The sequence below is a fragment of the Chinchilla lanigera genome, unplaced genomic scaffold (genome assembly GCF_000276665.1).
Source record: "Chinchilla lanigera isolate Chin_1 unplaced genomic scaffold, ChiLan1.0 scaffold00095, whole genome shotgun sequence".
NCBI classification, from domain to species: Eukaryota; Metazoa; Chordata; class Mammalia; order Rodentia; family Chinchillidae; genus Chinchilla; species Chinchilla lanigera.
In genome coordinates, this window is record NW_004955496.1 from 7,441,817 (window position 1) to 7,464,160 (window position 22,344).

The 22,344-nt window shown below is 38.9% G+C and overlaps 1 protein-coding gene across 2 annotated transcripts in view; it reads left to right on the top strand.

The window, feature by feature from the left end:
* Emcn (endomucin) overlaps window positions 1-22,344 on the top strand; it is an 85,756-nt gene that overhangs the window by 28,589 nt on the left and 34,823 nt on the right. The window contains exons 2-4 of one of the 2 annotated variants that reach the window (XM_005406259.2): window positions 5,122-5,244; window positions 11,246-11,311; window positions 18,219-18,311. In XM_005406259.2, the coding sequence (XP_005406316.1) occupies window positions 5,122-5,244; window positions 11,246-11,311; window positions 18,219-18,311 (282 nt within the window). The remainder of the gene's footprint in view (window positions 1-5,121; window positions 5,245-11,245; window positions 11,312-18,218; window positions 18,312-22,344) is intronic. The other variant, XM_005406260.2, reaches the window with a different exon arrangement.

Consider the following 22,344-nt stretch of genomic DNA (forward strand, 5'->3'; position numbering starts at 1 on the left):
CATATGTGTAGGTGAGTGTCACAACAGTCTCTGTGTTCCTCTAGGAAAATACATATATATTTTTAAAAGTTTCTTTTAACACCTGTTGAAATAGACGCCTAATACATTTTTATTGAGGTAAATGTAAGTAACTCACTCATGAGTTTTTTATAAATTTCCTACCAGATATAAAATTTTTAGATCAACTTAGATAGGAGAAATAATTGACTATATCATCACATAATTATTAATACAAATTATTTTTAAAATGAGTTGCACCTAGTTTGGTTGGCAATGAGACAAACTGAACTCTCTTATGTCAAAAGAAGACTGCCATCAGTGTAAAACTGTGTTACTACGAAATTGATCACAAAGAGGAGTTGGTGTAATCATTCAATAAACTAGTGTTTTGATGGGACTACAGAAAAAAATGCCTTATTTTATTTGCATTTATTTTATACAGTTTATCATATGTACATGTAAATATGTCATATTTATATACATATCATATTTATTTACATCTTATATTTATGTATTTATTACACTGTTGATGTATGAGATAAAATTAAATTTTTCACCTTAAATTTCACTAATGATCACTTAGTAAGAGTCAGTGTGTACAGTATTTATTAGTTAAACAGCAAGAAGATAGTGCTAGGGATTACTGACAAATGAGTATGAAAATCAACCCTCTCATCATTTACAAGACTCTAGTAATACAAGGAAATATTACATTCAGATTAAGGATCAGATGTATGTTTATTTTACATGTCAATCCATAAGAGCACAAATATCCACACAATCATATCTAAATTGGCAATTACTTAATTTCAAGATAAAATCTCCAAGACTTTTTAAGACCTGAGAACATGAGACTGCCTAGGAGGTTGCACTGGATGAAAAGAACATGTATTTGTAGAGATAACACATTTTGAGATATTGAGAAGTAAAATGGTTTTACCATCACTTCCATGGATTAGTTTATCTAGATTAAGAAATTATTACCCTCAATGGTACAGTAGAGAGTGTATAAGTGTGTAAGACCATTTGGCAAGGAGTATTTTCACAGACTATAATTATATTTTTCTGAAGAAATCATTCTTGTGTTTCCTTCAATAGCTTAAACCTTCCTTCTGAAATTTAGTGTGTGGGTAAAGCTGGCAATGTAGACATTTCCTTGGAGAGTGAGTTTTTACCATGGGTCCAGACAGCAGTGCTGGAAACAAAGATCTTTCCATAACATCTAATAAAGAGAACTGACAGAAATAAAACAGAATTTTCTCTTAATTGGCGCTGTGATCTTTTGAACTGTTCAAAAACCCAAAACATTTTCCAAGCAAGAAAATTCAAAGATTCTGTTCTATTGGGATGTATAAAAACCTTTTCAGGTCTCAAAGAATGGAATTCTGACTTCAGAGTTTGTTTTGACCTAGGAGAAGCAAGACCGATCTCCCTTACATCCTCTGAAATTTCCTGTAAGCTTTTAAGTCTACTATGGAAATGTGTGTGTGTATAGCATAAGCATGAGTGATGGCATGGAATGTTTGTAACTTTTAATGAAAAACATGTTGTGTTTTGTCCATTTCTTCATTAGAAGTAGCAAGGGGCAAAACGTCTGTGCATCACTGCACCTCCTCCCTTCTGCGTCACATCTTATCACAGGCAGTGGGCAGGGAGCTGGGGTAGGGAGCTCTGTGCAGCCACCTTCCTGCTGTGGCTGGCTCTCTGACATGAATGACCTGTGTGTGTGAGTTCAGGTCCTACCATGTTGCTTCTAGTGCAGTTGAGTGAGAAGTTCACCCTTTTGAGCCTTAGTGTTCTTCTCCTTAAAAGGTGATTCTGAGGGAAGGCCCTGGTGTCCCTCTCAGAAAGAGATGACCCTCACAGCGTGCTTCCCACCAGCCATGAGTCTTGTGGTCAGCACTGCCTTGGAGGCCTGCTCTCTGCTGAGCAACCCAGGGACTTGTGGAGAAGAGGCGCATGCCAAGGGATGGAGGGTCTGCTCAGGAACACCAGGCCAGGCTTCTTTTGGAAGGGGAGGAGGAAACACTTGGCAACACATCTTCATCCTGGCAGATCAGTGGGCAGAATTCTGCTTATAGCTCACAACCAGTCATTTCATGGCTTTGATATAAAATGATGATTTCAGGAGGGCAGGAGGTGGTCAGTAGAAAATGGGGGCTCACAGTCTGGCTCACCTCCCATCTTCTCATTCTCTGCTCTATCCATTCCTCATCATTTTCTTGATGTGGGATTTCCACGACTCCCACTGAGGTCTCAATCCCAGGTCTCAGGCTTGGTGCTCTGTTCTCTGCATTCAGCCAGCAGGTTCTCTCAAGTAACATTCCATGTACAGCCCAGTCCCCTGCCAGCACGGCTCAGCCCAGCCACGTCCTCCCGGGTCCCTCTTGTTCAGACTTCAGAGCTCTGCTCCACCCTTCCTCTCCCTCCTTCTCCAACATGAGCTCTCCGAGATCTCTGTCTTCACTCCCAGGAAGAGTTTATGATCTGGGTCTTGGGTGGATACACTTCTGCCCACTTTACTGTTCATCCAGCTGCTTACAAATTCTCAACTTGCATCCCAGTTAGAAATAAGATTTGCACAGGTATTCAGTTCATGCAAGTTTACACACACACATGTACACACACACACACATGTGCACACACACATCCCTGCACAAAACCCTGAAACAGAATTTAACCCCATTATATACAATGTCACTCTAACACTGTCTCTGTTAACTAAAATTCACTAGCAAGGAGTTCAAGGGGAAAAGGGGAGGTTTTATTTTTAAAAAACAAAACCATCCTCAAATCAGGACAGCTTATGGTTTGGGACATAAGGGAGCGGCGCAGGAGGAAGGGAGAGGGGCTGGTGGACTGTGCGAACTTCCACTTGGAGATGCAGACTGCGCACCTGGGCACTCAGCTGAGGAGCTGAGTGTGGATGGCAGCTTGGCGCCATGCCCAGGGAGAGACAGAGACTTTCTGGGCTTCATTTATCTTGGGGTTGAAACAGGAACATGTCCTGCCAAGGGCTGCACTGTTTAGTTTGTCCTTCTTCGTGGCACACAGACTTCACATGGGTCCTCAATCAGCAAAGGCTGCCAGGCTCCATGATGAAAGAAAAGAGTCAAGAAGTCTCCAGGTGGCTGACCAGGCCTCAGTCAGCCACCAGGAGACTTCTTGACTCTTTTCTTCTTCATTTGCTAAACATTCTGAAATTTACCAAGGGGGTTTGTTGCCCTCAAATGTGCCATCCCCAGCAATTTGCAAGGCACTGGTCTATAGAACTCACACAGGGCATCTCATGTTGTTTATTGTGCAGCTGTTATGTCCCCAGCAGCTAGAGTTGCCAGACAGGGTGGCACTGTGTGGATATCACAGTCTTTACTGAATCTAACCATGGCTTCAGAATAAGCAGTGGCCCAGTAAGTATTGCAGAAGACAGCAGGAAACAAAAGGAGGGAGAGAGGGAAGGAGTGGGAGAAAAGGAAGGAAGAAAGGAAAAGAAATCTCTGAAGATGTTGATTATGCTCTCAAATTAATTGCCTCTCACTGACTTGCACAGTTCAAAGAGAAAATTAAGTACAACTCAAGTTTTAGAACTCACACTAGTAACATACATTACTGTGATGACATGCCCAGGTTGACTTGGAGAGAACACGCTTTCATTATTGTAAGTCCATCCTCTTAACTAACTCATTAAACTGCACTGTACCATCACAGTGCTTTATGTACTCTGTGCAGATAAAGTAATGACAGAAAACAAGAAAATACTTTTTCTAAATCCTTTGTAGAAAATTGCTTGTGCATTTTGATTTTAATAACAGTAAGTATACAGAAATGTGATAAATAAAGGATTAAAAATTATACAGCAAAATAATTTTATGTAAGCCAGTCTTTTCATGGAACAGTATTAAGTCTTCTATTTTTAATTTTGAAACAATAGCAATAAAGTGGTGGTTTGACAACCCTTCATGTTAAAGCAGACAAATTCCCTTATATACTTCAGTTAAAGCTTTAGGAATTATTATTAAAAATAAATGTACAATATGATACAGTTTATTGCCTTAATTTCCATGACTGTGGCTTCCCAAGCATAATTACAATTTTTTTATTTTAAAGAGAAAAAAGATAAAACACAATTTCAAAACAAGATAATAGAAGGGTAACAATAGTTAATACACTGTTTATTGTTATCTTTAAATTAGTTACTCAGAGCACAAGATATAGGTATTTAATTGTCCAAACAATATTAGCATAAACCTTTCTTTGAAATGAACTAAGAGAATTTAGCAGTATAACTATCTTAACTGTCTTGTATATATATATATATATTTTTGCTTTTTGCTTTTCCCTCCCGTCTTTTCTCCTTTACCCATTCCAATTTCTGTTCTTTCGAACAGTTTCTTCCCCTTTTACAAAATCTATTGCATATTTTGGATTTTATTTACTCCTTCAGCTCATAATTATGATTTAGAAAATTTGAAAATGCAGATTTATTGTGGCTCTATCACCAAAAATTTAAACAAATTTTAATTTTTGGATTTCTTTAAATTTTGTGTATTTCTTTGGAATCTCTCTCTCTTCCTCTCTCTCTCCATCTCTATGTCTATTATATAAAATACTTTTATAGTTTATAGTTTATATCTATACTTATGGGGGGAGAAAAGAGAGTGTATAGCAAGAAGATATACATTAATATTGACTGGTATTTTAATACTCAACAATTATGATGTATTATAAAAATATATAGTATCCAGAGACTGCCCTTTCATTATTTCATCTCATGAAATTAATTTAGTTGACTTAAAACTACTGCTAAATTTAGATTCACACATTTATTCCTTGTAAGTTTTCTCAGAAACTTTGTAGCTTCAGAACCACAGATTGCTACTCTCAGCTACCATGACAAGTTGCTCCACTGATGAGAAGCAGGTAGAATCAGTGAACAAATACTGAACCAAGGATGCTTTCAGTGCAACCAGAAAATTCATTCTTGACCCAGGCCCTACCTACTGGATTAGCAGCAGTAAATACACAGTTCACTGTACTTGATTTAAATACACTAGTCTGTCAACTGGTAAAATAAATATAAATGTCAATGCAACTACTTTAACAGAATTTACTTTTTTTCAGGTGATACAAATACCTCTACTCCTGCACCAGCAGCAGCAACAGTTTCCACAACAAAAATATCTGTATCAACAACAAACACAACCAGTGATGCTACTGAACCAACAACTGGAACATCTCCTACTGGTAGGACTAGCTCTTCATAAAAAATATTTTATCTTTAACAAACAAAACTAGTAGAGCCTGCATACTTTAATACAAGAAGTACCCTGGAATCTTATATATGATTGTTGCAAAGATCTGTGCTGTGTCACTCTTCTGAGATCCCTGTGTGCTCTGGGGTTTCATCAGAAGTCCGGGATCTCAGTGGGTCTCCTTGCCAATATTCTTGGAGACTGCTTCCTGTTTGAGAATGTTCTTATTGTGAATATTACATAAACATAGTTTATTTTTGGAGAGGAAAAAACACAATGCCTAAGTCATAAAAATATCTAGCTGCTCTAGCTCCCCACTTGCACAGCAGGGCCAGCACGGCATGCCTTTATTAAGAGTGGACTGATCTGGTGGTTGTTCTGTGGTGATAACAGATTTAATCTGTTAGCTTCAATAGCAATGTCATCGTTTCTGTCACTGGACTGAGTGATAACAAATGGATCCAGCATATCTAACTATTAAAGGAATTGCCTTATCATCCATAACAATTTAAAGTGACATTAGAATCCTTCCAATAAAACCCAAAGGTGTGTCAGTGCAAAGCAGTGTTTGGTTTATCCTGCTCCATACAGAAATGAGGTATGTTGCTCAGTTCCCTTATCAAAGTGAGACAAAACATAGCACTTCTCATTGATTGCCTAGGGACAGAAACTCTTGTTAGAATGCCAAGGTCACAGAAAGACCAAAAAATCAAGTACCCTGAATGAATTGATGACTGAAATTCTTCCTCAGCTCTTGATTCCTCCCCTTAGTTCTTTTTCTGAGACCAAGCTCTGACATGCAGATCAACAAAGGCCAGTCCTCTGGGCACCACTGGGGTGGAGATGCTCAGAGATTAAGGGTGCGGTGATCAAAGCCTACTACTTTGGCAATGTTTGATTCTGAGATGAAAGCAAACCAATCCTCCTAGAACTTCACTATCAAGTCAGGGGAAACATCATATAATGAGAACAGCATGGGGTGTTTTATTCCCAGAATATTGTACAACCTGTATTTCCAGCCAAGGGAAACTCCAAAGGACACAGGTAGAAAGCCATGGCCCATGACGCCTCTCGCCATTTCCTTCACATTGTAGTTTTAATTTTAATCAAATCCAAAGTCTTTTCACTTAGTTATATCCCCAGCTTTTTTCAGACAGGGTCTTAATAAATCATTAAGCAGTGTAGGATGGGCTTGAATGTCCAGTTCTCCCGCATCAGCCTCCCAGAGTGCTGGGATTGCAGGTGTGTACCACCACACCTGGATTTATGCTTTAAAATAGTCCTAGCCCTATGTCCCTAGGTGCTGAGAACAGCATCCTGGTACTTTTACAAAGTGTAACTATGAGGTGGGATCAAAGCACGCTGTATGTTTAAATAAAATTATTACCATAAAAGGTACATTACCATGAATTCTTCTGAAAATTCTCCTCCTCATTTCAACACATTTATCCCATCCTTCTTGCCACTCTCTGAAGCTGTCCTGAGGTCCTCTTTCCTGCCTCTAGCTGCGTGGTCATAGCTGCCTAGATGTCCAGAACTGACTCAAAACATTGACCTTCCATGGTCATTTTGACTTTGGGGGAGAGTCAGGAGTTGCATGGTGCCAGGTCCAGCGAGTAAGATGGGTGAGGACACACCGTGATGTCTTTACAAGTTGCCTTTCCCCTGGACCACACTCAGCAGAAGCATTCACTGTATTTTTAATCACACCCCACAAAGACACTCGTGGACTGCTTCAAAAAGTGGCGAGAACAATGAGACAAGTGTGTGTGAGACAAGGGGGATATTTTAAGGGAGGTTAATGGTAATGTGTTTCTTAACTGTAATTTTTAAAAATTTAAACATTCACTATAGTTTCTGATTGCTTCTTGAATTTTCCCCCTTCTCACTCCTTCTCCCTCTCTTTGAGTTTCCAGCGGAGTCCAACATAAAATTGACAATTTGACAGAGATTCAGTGAAAGTATAGTAACTCTGCCATCAGTAATGCCCCTAGCTGCTGCCACAGGGAAGCAGGGTGTCGACGTGGTGTGAAGACCCAAAGTCTCTTGGCTCCGGTCCACACCAGTGCAGTCCAAACTGAGACTGAGACAAGGGCAGGGGCTGTGTGCTCAGAGCACTGTGGGGCAGCTCTGGAGACAGGGGCCCAGGAGTTGGCTGTGTGGATGCTGCCTGGTCCCCGCTCTATGGGGAGGGCGCAGGTGAGCCAGTATCTGGGTCACGGTACTGCTCTCCCTCCAATAGGAAATGCAGCCAGCATACAGCGTCAGAAAGGGTGCAGAATTTGTCTTAAAATCTCATGTTCTGCGCAATGCATCTGTGTGCTTGGCTTCCTAATTCCAGGCCTACGGGAAGCTTAAATTTGGAGCAGTTGTATACATTCTCCCATCTTCCAAAATAATCAGTTTGAATGACACAATATATCAAAAGGGCATCTCCACAGTGACACGGTTTCTGTTTTCCTTCCTCATGGACAGCTTGGCTCCCTTAGCCACAGTGAACATATTCACCAAATAAATAAGTAAATAAAATAACATGCATAGATTCTTTAGTTTAATTTTAAGGCCTCCCAATCACATTTTTCTTTGTTTAAAGTTGGCTTCATGCTGCTATATCTATAGAAAGCGTATAAGTGTTCTTTCTCTTGCCAATGGTGGAAATTCTACCATCAGAGTAGAAGTGTAGGTGAGAGGAGGGGTCTCCTCAAAGGCCATAGCCTAGTGGCAGCCACTGGGAAGACCTTTGCCTGAAGGAGAGCCGGCTTTCAGAGATTTACAGCTAGGGAGAAGGGACTTGAGCCTCCCGGATGGACTCGGGTCACTGCTCACTACGCAGAGGTCAAGCGGCCAAAATTAAAAATCACATTTGGCAGGCACTGCAGGTGACCATCATAATGTGAACATCTAAGGTACAAAAACCAACCTGAAATTTTCTTCTTAAATATGATTATTATTGAGCATGGTTCAAAGAGGGAGAAGCTGGTGGTTGGGCCGTGGTCCACAGAGTGCTGGGCACATCCAGGTGCATTTGTCTGTGCGGACAGTACATGTGGAACACTGAAGGATGGTCTTAAAACTTCTTCTTGTGGTTTTCTTGTCTTACTGGTTAGAATTAAAAAGGTTTGGGTACCTTGAAGTCTTTCTTCTTTAGTCCATTGTCTTTCTGTTAAGTCTGGAAGGAAAGTGTCTCCCATGGGATACCTGTTTACCTGATCCTTTGGTTTCTTCTTTTCACAGACTTTTGATGTGATAAAGCTGATGTTTTACTTTATGTTTATTCTCACAAAATGTTAAATGATGACAGGTTAGACATTTTCTTGAAATACTTGCCTAAATAGAATTTAACACATCTCTCAAAGGTTATTTTAGAAAATGTTATAAATACTAACTCACTGAACAATTTTAGAGAATAAAATTGCAGTATGCTAATGATGTATTCTAAACATTTATTGACTCAAAATGCTGCAGTAACCTCAAAATAGATAGCTATAGTTCCTTTTAATGTATATACTAACTTTAGCCTGTTTTTCTGCTCACTAGGTACTTGGATGTACTTACTGATTTTTGGCATGTAATATTTACAGAAATCATAGTTATCAGTCACTGTGACATTTTCCTCACAATAGTAATATGCATTTATACTTCAGAATTTTAACATAAGTAGCATAGCGGAAAAATTTCACCATAACTTTTATGAAGAATGCTTACTCATAGTTGAAAATGAACAGTCATAAATTAGCAACAGATCTAAAATAACTTCACTGTTCCTCCACATACAAACACACTCACACACACATATACACTCACACATACACACAAATGCATACTGTGTGAGGAGGTGGGTATGTTAATTAGCTTGATTGTGACAATAATTTCATAAAGCATGCACATATCAAACATCACATTGTACACTTTAAATGTAAATTATTTTTTGTCCATTGACTCTCACTAAGACTGGAAAAATAAAGGCAGTATGTGATTAGCATCGTGATTATATTCGAGGATCAGTATCATAATCACTATTCACACAAAAGTTGAGGAACACCAGAAATTAGTATCTAGTTACTTCCTCATTTTTGCATAGATCAAGGCTAATCCCAAATCCCAAAGTAAAATGGTAGCTGAAGCCTGAGTTTGATGCTCAACTTCTTCACATCCCTCTCCTCTAACATGAAGCCAGGGTAGAAAGAAAAGGCTCAGGGCTTTGAACAGTTAGAAATTGTACGCACCCACTCCTTCTCTCTTCATGTTCACTGTTTTCATTCCATGTGTCCTCATCTTTATGTTTTGAATATTCAAGCAATATATGATCCAGAGGCCAGCATGGATCATATGGGGACAGTGGGAGCATGATGTTAAGAGTCCCATCCTTCCACTTTTGGTGCCAAGAGCTCCCATGCAGGTGCTGTCTGGGAAGGCATAGTCTCTGGCCAGAGGGGCATCCTATTCATATGCCTACATCCTCACACAGGAGGTTGACATCCATGAGCAGGAGGACCAGAAACTCCCTGGGTTAACCTCCCCGGGTTAACCATTAACCTCCCCGGGAGGTTAATGCTAGGGTTTCCTTGGTTGGCCATTTAAAGTGTGAGCACCTAGGACCCAGGAGAGGTCAGGCAGTCTGAACGATCAGTGCTCCCAACCTGACTTCTTTTCAACACCTGCTGGGAAATCTCTTCCCACTGCTAAGACAACCTAAGCCTCACACACAACTGACATGGGGCGAGTAGCGGAAGAAGTTACCCTCCCCGTGTAAATATTGTTCCGTCCCCACACCACTCTGACCCTTACTGTCCCTTGGTTCTGTCCAGCCGGCTCATCTGTGAAACTCCCTTCTGGACTAGGATTTTAAAGCATTAGACTAACTTCATGGAAACAGGTAGTTCACCCCTAATAGGGCCTGCATAAATATAAGAACCTAGATATTTCAAATGTCATGGTAAATAGGGAATTGAACCCTCATTACAAACAAGTGAGCTCTGTGTGTATGGTGACATATGCCTCTAGCCCAAGCTACTTGGAAAGCTGAGGCAGGAGGATGCAATTTAAGGCCAGCCTGGAAAATTTACTTCAAAAAAAAAAAAAAAATGGCTAGGGATGTAGCTCAATAGTAGAGCACCTTGGGTCATTCCCTAAACCCCCAGTACTACAAAAAGTAGGTATTCCCAGGTGTTATACGAAAGAAGAGAATGTTTTTGCAGAATACATATAAAACTGATGGGCTGTGTTTGTGTGTACTACGAATAGCACACACATAAGGTAGATCTTAGCAAATAGAAAGATCTTTTTACTATGTAGATCTTCATGTCCTCAGTGTCCTTTTATGGAAAATGATACTTACTAAATGCCAGGAATTATTCTTGGTATTACTCAGATTAGAAAGATACTAAAAGCCACACACCACCCTCAAGAGTCTAGGAGAGGCCAGCACACAACAGGAATTTGAAAAATGTTACATGAATGAACAAATAATTACAAGTGGACAAGTTTCTTTATGACTTATTTGAAATTGTCATTACCATAGCTAAATTAACAAAACAGCACACAATTCATATCAACAAATGATATTCCCTGATCCTGTCAACCAGGACATTTTCTTCCACAAGGAAAAATAAAATGATTCCAAGTGGCTGGAGTTTAGAGTTTTGCAATACTTTTCTTCATGTTTAATGAAACCCAGGTAACAGTCAGCAAGAGAAGTTCGCAATTTGGATCTATCATACAAAAATCCATGTGTGTGCACAAGTGTGCATGTACATGAGTGTGTGTATGAACAGATGTTTAAAATAAGGCCACCCACCCAAGCACTCAACACATACATTCCTCTTTGGACAAAAGGAGCTGGAAAATGGAAAAATTAGAGATAGACAAAAGCTAACCCAGTCCCTCTGCAGAGGGATCCAGTGTCTACTTCCATGTCTACCTTATATTTATTTGTTGCTTGACAAGTGAGATGAGACAGTGACCAATAACAATGGCATTTCTTACCTAACTAGGAACAGCCAGCACTAGCACACCGCGGCTGCTGTCAGTTACTCCGTCAACAGCAGGTAGAAGTACAGGTGAGTAGATTCATTTTACCACCTTTAAAGCATACATAATATGTGCATTTAATTATGCTCCATAGTCTACCCCTTACACATGTACAGTTCAGTAAATTTATAAATTCTCAGGTTTGCCATTTTCTAATCTATGAGCATGGAATGCTTTCGTGTTTACCTAAATCTCTAATTTCTCTCAATGACATTTATAGTTTTCAGTATAAATTATTTGGATTTCGGTAATTCAATTTATCTTATTTTTGCTTTTGTAAATGAAATAACTTTTTCTTAGTTTCAATTTGGGGCTGTTCATAGAAAGATATCATTTTGCTGAACTCCTTTACAGGTTCTATTGTGTATGGGTGTGTGCATGTGCATGTGTGTGTGAGTGTTTCCTAAGATTTCCTATACACACTATGGTGTAATCTGCAAAAAAAGCTAGTTTCCCTTCTTCCTTCAGCAAACACGTTTCACTTTATTGCCTGATGGTCCCAGTGTTATGCTAGAGAGGACAGTGAGGGGATCTCCTTGCCCTCTTCCTAACAGCAAGGGAAAGGCGTTAGCTTTCCCTTCACTGCTGTTACTTCCAGGCTTTTTTAGATGCCTCTCACCAAGATGAGCAAATTCTATCACGACTCAGTTGAGTGTTTCTATCATGGAAGAGTATGGAACTTTTTAATGTCTTTTCTCACGGTATTGAGGTCACAATGTGATTTTTATCCTTTGTTTTATTACTATTGCATATAACATTGATTTTTATATGTCAAACCTACTCTGCCTGTCTGGGATAAAATGAACTTGGTCACAGAGTATGTGTAATCATTTGGATGGTGCTAGATTTCTTCATGTTGCTAGATTTGATTTGTATTATTTTGTCAAGGGTTTTTGTGTTTATATTCCTGAGAGGTAAAGCATCCCAGGCTTCTTTTCTCGTGATGTCTGGTTTTGGTATCAAGGTGGTCCTAGCCTCCTATAATTAGCAGAAAGTGTTCCTTGCTCTAACAATTTTTAAAGAATCTTTTTGAACAAGGAAGGTCACTATTTTAGGAAACTCGCTTTTAAGTTAGGTCTTCATTGCCTCATTTCTTTAACCAGAGGAAACAATTTGACATAAAATTTTGGGAAGCAGCCCTACATGCCAGTGTTTCACAGAGGTGAGTTCAGTGTGAGCAGTATGAGACACTGGTCTGTGCAGCGGGGAACCTGTGCTCTGCTCCTCTCTGTTCCCCCTGAAGGCAGTGCTGGGGGCTTCCCCACACACCTGGGAGAAGCAGGGCTTCAGGAATACAGTCTAAAATGATTGGGATAAAATCTGGCTATTTCAATTCTATTCACAAGAAAACAAAACTTTCTCATGCATTCTACAACCAGAAAGCAAACAATGCACTCTTGTTCATCCCACCTGACCTGGCAGAAACCTCACTGCTAATTGTTACAAACTGCAACTCTGAAAAGGGAGTGACTGAGATGTTCCAGAAGCTTCTAAGGTCCCAATAAGCACTGCTACTAGTGATTCAATGGTATATGTGGCCTTAGGGGTAAATTGGATCAATATGTCTGAGAAAGTAAAGAAGAAACCCTACCAAAATTTACCCTACCAAAAACACTACTACAGTACACTTTAGGGAAGAGGAAAGTCAACATCTACATGGAAATGAAAACTTTCAGGAAGAGCAAGAGGATTTTTTATTAGTATATTTGCAGTAGCTGCAGAGCGATTTTTTAAAATCCTAAATTCTGGATCTTTCTGAGGCCACTGAATTATCGCAACTTACTAGATTTCTGTGGCTTTTAAACAAAGGACTGCTCTAAGTATAAGTATGATTTTATTCCTGGCCTAGGATTATTCTCAAGTGTCTGTAAGCACCAACCTTGGTGAGTGGGGTTAGAAAGTAGACAAGTCTCTCTCCCAGTTTGCCACAGCCTGTATCACAGGGAGCACTTGTTGGCTGCTCCCTGGGGTGCTGCCAGCTCCTGGGGAGGATGTCCTTTCACAGGCCATCACAAAAGGCCTCCGGGGCCTACCTCACCCACCATTTAAATGACATAGGAATTTAAAAGGAGGTGCACAGCTCATACAAATAAAGCCTTCTCCCTTTTTAATCTCCTACTAGAAATTCAAGTCCTATCACTTGCTGTCTTTCACAACTCTCTTGGGTTCCCTGAAAAGTCTGAGGGACTCCACTTAGCCTGGTCCCATGGTCTGAGCTCATCCTCTCCAGGAAAGAAGTACCAGAGAAGGCAAAAAGTCTTGAGTCCTTCCTGCATGGTTCAGCTGTTTGGCCTACATTCCTCACACATCTTTTCCCCTCTTAGACTTAACATTGAAAATTTCTTCAATCTGAGATATTTCTTTTCACACCAAGGACAGACATGAAAAGAATCCAAGCTAATCTTCGAGAAGCTCCTACTTGGGCTGGGGATGTAGCTCAGAGGTGTAAGCGCTTGCCTGGCAAGCCTGAGGTCATGAGTTTGATTCCAGGTACCAAAAAAAGAGAGAAGCTCCAGCTCTAGTGTTTGCCAGTGCTTGGTAACATCTTCTTGGGGCTATCTGTGTAACATGAAGGTGCCTCATTTTGCTGTAAGGGGCTGTTTAACCACAGAAGTCAATAAATCTGCTGTTAGTCCAATGAGGATGCCCTTATATGTAACTTGGCACTTTACTCATGCAGATTTTAGAATTTTTGTCTTGTACTTTTGACAGTTTGACTGTAATATGCTATGGTGAAAAGATTTTATTTTATTTGGTGTCTTATAAGCCTGCTATGCATAGATATTCCTGTCTTTCACATAATTAACAAAGCTTTCTGGTAGTATCTCATTGCATAGATTTTCTAGGCCCTTAATTTATTTCTCCTCTCTTTTTCTGTATTCAAAAAATTTGATTATTTGTTTATTTAGTGGTGTCACAAAAGTTTTGAATGTTCTCTTTCTTCTTTTTCATTTTCCTTCTTCATTTTCCTCCTCTTTATTTATTTTGTCTGACCAATACATTTCAAGATTTGTCCTTGAGGTTGGATAGTCTTTCTACCTTTTAATTAACACTGTTGTGGGGATTTCAAGCTTTTAATTAACTTACTAAGCTCTTCATTTCCAAGATTTCTGTGGTTTTTTAGAATCTTCCAAATTCATCTTTTTCTTTTCTTGTTATGGTACCAGGAATCAAACTCAGGAGCTTGTGCTTGCTAGGCAGGCGCTGTATGGCTGAGCTTTATCCCTGCCTCCATTCATCATTTATAGCCTACACTGTTTTCCTACTTTCACTGAATTGCTTATTTGTATTCTCTTAGATCTCTTAGTCCTTTTATAATCATTCTTTTACATTTTTTTCAGATATTTCAATCTTATTGATTTCTTTGGGGTTATTGTAGATAGTTATATTTTTGAAGTCATCCTGTTATATTGTTTTTCCTATTCCTCATGCTTCTACAATGATATGTGTAGGTCTCGTGGGTCAGTTATCTCCACCTCTTCTCTGGAGTGGCACCTCAGTCAGTGCATTTCTCATGAAACATACCTAGGGTGTCAGTTTGTAATGCAGTGTTCACTTGATTTCTGGCCAGGACCAGAGAGCAGTTTGCCTTAGCTTCTTTGGCTGTGATGCATGCCTTTGAGTATAGCCCATACCATGGTGGACTCAGAAAAACCCAGTTTCTGCAAGCCATGCAAGTGTGGGCACTCTTGAAGTTCACGCTGGTGTAGTGCAGACAGCAGTGCTGTGAGGTGCTCACTGTGTGGCTGCTTTTACAGTGAGGTCCCCTCAGGCACCATTCATGATAGCTCTGCTGCCAGCAAAGCTGCTACCACCCAGGGTGATGAGCAGTGCAGAGCACTTGTTCTCCAGCAAGAGCAGATGCCAGGTGGAGAAAGGTAGCGGTGAAGCCTTAGTACCCTGTATTTCACTAGGGATCTTTCAGGCCAGAGGAGAGCTTTTCAGTGTTTCATCTCAACTAAATAATTGTCACCCAGAGATGTCCAAAAAGATACACTTGTTCCGATGTTTCCCAGCCTAAGTTGGGGCCTAAGGGAAAGTTAAATTTCCACTCACATATGTTACATGCTTCTCCACTAAATGTTAAGTTTCTGACCCAGGAGGTCTTTCCCCCTTCCACACTAGCATGGACATCAGCTTCTCCTCTCCTTATACAGTAAGACCCACCAGTTCTTCTTCAACTATATCCCTCTCCATTTTTATTTCAAGATGGCTTTTAAGTTTGTCTCACATGGAGGGTTAACACTGCTGTTGACATTTGAATTTCTCAAGGGAAGGTCCACACTGCTTTATTATGAGATCAAGCATTGCTTTCCCAGTGGTAAAGGGAAATGCTCAAAATATTGATGTCTTAAATATTTCTGGGAGTCCTCGTAGGCTTTTTTTCTTTTTATTAGTCTGTGTTTGCAGCACATACTGATCACATCAGCTGTGGAGAGTTGGTCCATGCACGTGACACATCTTCATTCTTTCTTTATCTCCTCTCTCTCCCCTCCTTCCCCCCTCTTTCTATTTCTTGGTCCCTTTCCCATTTGCAAAAGATCTATCTCTCTATTTTCTGTTTTCTATCTGTATTTTATTTGGCTCTTTATTTATATTTACATTATTTCTTATATATGAGAAACCATGTGGTATTAAAGCTTATGAAAAACAGAGTTTATGTGTTTGATATTTCACTCAGCATTATGGTCCCAAGGTGCATCCATTTTCCTGCAAATGACACAAAGTATACTCTTCTTTGTGGTACAGTAGTACTCCGTTGTGTGTAAAGACCACATTTTCTTTATCCATTTGTCTTTGATGATCATATAACCTGTCACCAAGATTTACATAATATAAATTATGCTGCTATATTCATGAGTATGCATGTATCACTATAACACGATGCCTTTAACTCAGAAAGATACCTAGAAGAGGAATAGCTGGGTCAAATGGAATTTCTTGTTTTAGTTTTCTGAAGAATCTCCATACTGATTTCCATACACATTTTTCTAGTTTATGTTTCCACCAACAATGTAAAAGGGCTCCTTTTTTCTCACAGTCTCACCAGCATTTATTACTATTATGTCTTGATGACACTGTTTTTTCTGGATTAAGATGGAGTCTATGTGTTGGTTTCATTTGCATTTCTCTAATGGCCAGAGATGGGTCTACATTCAATCTTCTGCCTGCAGATAACCAATTTTCCTAGCACCACTTGTTATAGGAGCTATCTTTCCTGTAATATGTGCCTGTTGGGGGGGCCCTTTGTCAGAGAACAGGTAGCTGAATGTGTTTCTGCATCTTCTATTCTGTTCCACTAATCCGCAGGTCTGTTTTGTACCATGCTGTCTGTAATATAACTTGAAGTCTGGGATTGTGATGCCTCCTACTGTGCCCTTCTTCATCTCTTCTGGTTCCACATGAATTGTAGAACTGCTTTCTCTTATTCTGTGAGGAATGCTATTTATATTTTGGTTGGGATTGCATTAAATCTATGTATCAGTTTTGTAAGTATGGCCATTTTGACTTTATTCGTTCTCCCTGTCCAGGAACAGGGGCTATCTTTTCATTTTATGATGTTTTCTTTGATCTCTTTGTTCGATATATTGTAGTTGTCATTGTAGAAGTCTTTTGCTTCCTTTGTCGATTAATTCCTAACTATTTAATTTTTCTTGATGGTATTACGAATAGTACTGTTTTGCTAATTTCTTTATTGGTGAGTTTATTATTGATGTACAAGATTTTGTGTGTTGACTTTGTATTCTGTTGACTTTGTATTCCAGGGTCTCTTCATCCCTGGCTATTCACCTACTTGAATTTATTAATTCAAGGAGTCTTTTGGTAAAGTTTTTTAGGTCTTCTATGTACAGGATCATATGATCTGCAAATAATAATAATTTGACTGCTTTCTTTCCCATACTTATCCTTTTCATTTCTTTCTCTTACATTTGATTTATTTCCATTTTGTCTGCATATGAATTCCCGAAGGGTTTTATCTGAAGACATAATTATCTACCATTCGTGAAGTCTTGCAAACTATCAGTTTCTCTAGCACGAGTCTCGGTGGTGCTGAGAATTTGCATTATGCAGTAGGCATTTGCTGCTGTGGGCTGGAAGCTGACTGGCCCTTCCAGAAGGCATCAGCAACCCAGGACCTGTCCTGTTTTGTGACAGGAGTCAACTAGAGTGTCTTCCCTCCACCTCCAGCTGGTGTTATGCCTGGCTGGAATGTCCTGACTGGGATGTCTGTCTGTTCTTTATCAATCCAGTGTCACTATGCTGGACTCCAAAAAACCTGAAACATATCCATCATTATACCTGATATTTATACAAATTTAGATTGTTTCAAGACATCTTTTTAACATCATTTTCTTAAAACTAAGTTCATCTTTTCCTCACTGTTAATTTTCCTTCAACATTAACTCAGTATAATTAAAAGTATAGTGTATTTCTTTCCTGGGTCTCTTCATCCCTGGCTATTCACCTACTTGAAAGTCTCTCCTAAGCAAGAGGCAAATCATGTTATCACCTTTAACTACTACCTGTCCCTTACCATCCCCTTACCAGAAAAGCTTATATCTTCTATATCAAAAAATCTCAGATGTAGGTCATAGTTCCTTCTTATTATGAGTTATGTGACTACAGGGCAATTATGGGACTTCCCTGAGTCTCATGCATAAAATGATGATCATAAAGTTTGCTTCCTTTGTAGAATTACATTGATAATCCAATGACATCACTTATAGCCAACATAGAACAACCTCATGTAACCCCATCTTCAAAATAATTAACTGAATCATTAAAAGATAAGCATTAAGATGCTGAATTTCTAAATCTTGCTTAGAACACTTTCAGCAGCTAATCCAAGTTGTGATTGGATGTTAATATGAATATCTGAGAGATTCACTAGTAATCTGCTGTGGTCCTGATGCTGCTCATTTTTTTTTACCTAAGCAGGAAGAACAACCAGTGGAATAACAAAGAATGAATCTGTCACCACTGAAGAGACCGTGATGAATTCCTCATTCCAGAGCTCCCCAAACATGAGTGAGTATGAGGGTTCATGTTGCTGTGTTGGACGCGTGTGAATGGAATGGCCTCAGATTGTTCTCCACAGCTGCAAAAGAACTTTGCCTAACTGTACTCCCTCAGAGTCTCTATCAAAGTTAAGAATGCAACAGATTTTTCTGTCACAGTGATACTTTATCCTAATATAGTCACAGACACGTCAGTGCCAAAGAGTCAGCACAAGGACACCTGGCTCAACAAGGAAGATGACTTTGATACAATGTGAATGTTCTTGGAAAGAGACAAGCTGCTAAGAAGTTACACAAGACTTCAAAGACTTATAACAATGGAGAAAACTGAAATAGAAAATTAAAACTCTTCCCAGCCAGAAAACTCCAACCAGGCTGGCTTTGATTGTGAGTTCTACAAAACAGTTTTCAAAAGAGCTGACACCGACTCTTGCCAAACACTCCCCAAAAACTGAGGGAACACTGCATGTGTACTCCTCCAAGGCCAGAATTGCCTTTTTCATAAAGCTAGAAAGGAATTAAAAATAAAAAGCAGTTGATGAAAACTATACATCAGTATCCCTCATGAACACAAAGAAGAATATCTTTAATATTAGTCAGCAAGCCACAATTAAATAAAGGAGAATATGAAATGTGAACAAATAGGATTCATCCCACAAATACACATTGATCACACATACAATAATTAAATAATATAATATTCCATTTAATAGAATTAGTACATGCAGAAAGAGTATTTGACAAAATCTACCAGCCACTCATAAACTCTTAATGAAGAAGAAATGAAATGGAACTTCCTAAACGTGATAAAGGACATTTACATAAACCTACAGCTGACATCATGCAAAATAATGAAAAATGTAATATTTTCTCCTTAAGACTGGAATGTATTCAAGATAGTCCATTCTTATTACTACTATTCATCATTATTAAACAGAAGTTCCAAATAGTACATAAATGGATGGACAGAGGATGGGTGTTATGGTTGGATACATTGTGTCAACTTAAGAAGTTCAGAAGGTGAACTCAGTGACTCAGCCAGGGCCAGGATCTTTACTTTGTATTCATCCTGAGCCTGAGCAAGAGGAGGACACCTAGATGGTGTGGGCGAGTAGCTAGCATAAAATTCAAGGGAGGAAAAGAGGCTCTCCCGCCCTCGTGCTCTTCCTGCTTTTGCCTTGAACTGTCTTCCCCTTGAACTGTCCCCCCTGTGCCACACCACTTTGCCTTGGAGCCAGCTGATTACAGACTGAAACCTCCACAAACTATGAGCTAAATAAACCTTTCCTTCCTTAATTTTGGGGTGTTGGGTATTTTGTCTCAGCAAGGACAGAAAAGTAACTAACACAATGGATAAGGAGGAAAATAGATGCATCAAGTTGGAAAGGAAGAAATAAAATAGGCTTTATTATCAGACTACACAGTTGGGTGTGCAAAAATTGAAAGATTCACAAAAAACCATGAGTAGTTTTTACCACAGAATACAAGATATATAAAAAAAACTCCTAGTTTTTTATATTGGCAATGGCAATCTAAAATAAAAGAAATAATTACATTTACAATAACATCCAAAAATAAAAAATATTTAGGAATAAATTTAACAAGAGAAATGTAAGATTTGTTCACTAAGGTCCACAAAAGTGTAATGAGAATTGAATAAACAGACATTACATGTTGATGGACGGGAAGACTTGATGTTTTAAATGATAATTCTTCTCTAATTGATCAATAATCATTAACATTTTCAATTCAGCCCTTATTAGAATGATAATTTTTGTTGTTATTTTAAAATTGATGAGCTCATCCTAAAATTTATATGGAAATGGAAACAGCCTAAAGTAAAAAGAAGAAAAAAGCTTTTGAAAATGAAGAATAAAATTAGAAAACCTTCACAATCCAATTTCAAAACTTACTGTAAAACTGTAATAACCAAGTATGAACCTCAAAAATACTTTGTTCAATGAAATCATATACAAAACATGATAAGTAATATGATCCCATTTATAATAAATGTATAAAAAGAATCTTTGAATTTATTTTGACTGATACCTGATACAAGAAAACATAAAAGTTGTGTATATTTAGTGTGTATCTCCTGATGTTTTGATACATGCATAATTTATATGATGTTTAAATTCAGGCAAAGGCGTATGTCTCCTCAACCATAATTTCTTTATGGGAAAAGCATTCAGGATCTTTTCTGTCAGTTTTGTGATATATAATCCATCACCATTAGCTGTAGTCACTCTGGTGTACCAGAGCCTCCTGGAGCCTCTCACTCAGATCTGTCACTCACTCAGTTCTGATCAAACTCTCTCCCTTCCCTCCAGCATTCTCCACTATACTCACAACTTCTCTGAGGTTAACTTTTTATATAACAAGTAGGAATAAGACCATGTGGCCCTTGTCTCCCTGTGCCCTGCTTATTTCACTTAACACAATGATGTCTAATTTCACCCGCATTTTTGCAAAGTACAAAATTTTATCATTTGTATGGCTGAATCACATTCCACTGTGTATATGTACTACCTTTTCTTTATCTATTCATCACTTGAACACTTGGGTTGTTCCCATTTCCTGGCTACTGTAAATAGTGCTATGTCTCTGACACATTGATTTTATTCTGTTTGTATATACTCAGAAGTGAAGTTCCTGGGTCATACGGTGGCTATAGTTTCAATTTTTTTTAGTAATCTCTATTTAATTTTCCACAATATCACTATTTGTTTCCCTGCCCGGGAAGGATGCACAGTCTCTTTTCTCCATCGTGTCACCAGCACCTGTTATCCCTGTCCCTTCTATAAGAACCACTCTTCTTGGGAGTGAGATGCTAACCTCCTTTGTTTTTGATGTATTTCCTTAGTGATTGGTGATGTCAAGCATTTCTTCATGTATCTACTGGCAATCTGTATGCCTTCTTTTGTGAAATGTCTGTTTAGGTCTGTTGCCCATTTTGAAATCAGATTATTTGTGAAAAGACATTTTCATAATAAAATAGCTAACTGCCTGCAGCTGGAAGTGATATTAATGTACAAAAAGATTCAAGGAAGTTTTTCATGACCATGGAAATGAGGGGACAGTTGTACAATTGCAGCCTTACTAAAAATTATTAGCTATGTACTTGAAAGGAGTGAATTTCTATATTATTCAGTATTCAAATAGTATCCTTTTAAAGCTTTGTTTAAAAACAGAAAGAAACAAAATGTTGAGCATGACCAATTAAATTTCCTTTCTGAACCTTCATAACTAGAAACTCTAAACAAACAAGAATTAGCCATGGGAATTAAAGCTTCAAAATGTTAGCTTAGTGTTCTGAGAAAATGACAGCCATTCACGTACATGTCTATAGCATAAGGAAGCAGGCATTATGAATAACTAGAGCTGGGAGGGAAGGATGGAGAAGATGTGGGAAGGAGGCTAGAGACCCCCCTACCCTGGAGCAAAATTAAAATGCTCATGACAGACTGAGAGAAGCAGAACACAGATCTCCCACAATTCCCAGCTTCTGGTAGCAGCCCACATATATCCTCACAAGTTCTTGGCCTTTAGGTCAGAAGTTTGGAGGGAGATACACATCTAGTCAGAATGTCCTGAAGCAGGAGGGAACGACTAGCCATGTGCCATGACAGCCCCAGCAGAGGCATAATCATTAGTGAGTAAATCTCTGTACCCATAACAGAAAGCAGCAATGGGTGGCACACAGTCCCCATCTCTGTCACTAGATCTCTAAGGTAAATAGAGAGGGCAAGAGAGAACGATAGGTGTCCAAGACCCACTCTGGTCCAGAAATGCACCAGGAATACCATTTCTCCCCTTTTTATTGCAGTCACTTAAGCACACCATAAAGCTGTCCAGAGTTAGGTAGTCTGTTTTCATGCCGTAACTGTAACCTGTGGATTCTATTTAATGAGACAGTTGCCTCAGAAAATTTGAGGAGTAGATTCTTCTCTCTTTCATAGGAAGAATAGTTTCTTTGTAATAACGTTTATGCTCTGATAAATAGAACCTATTTTGTAGATAACATAAATCTGAAAGGAACCTTC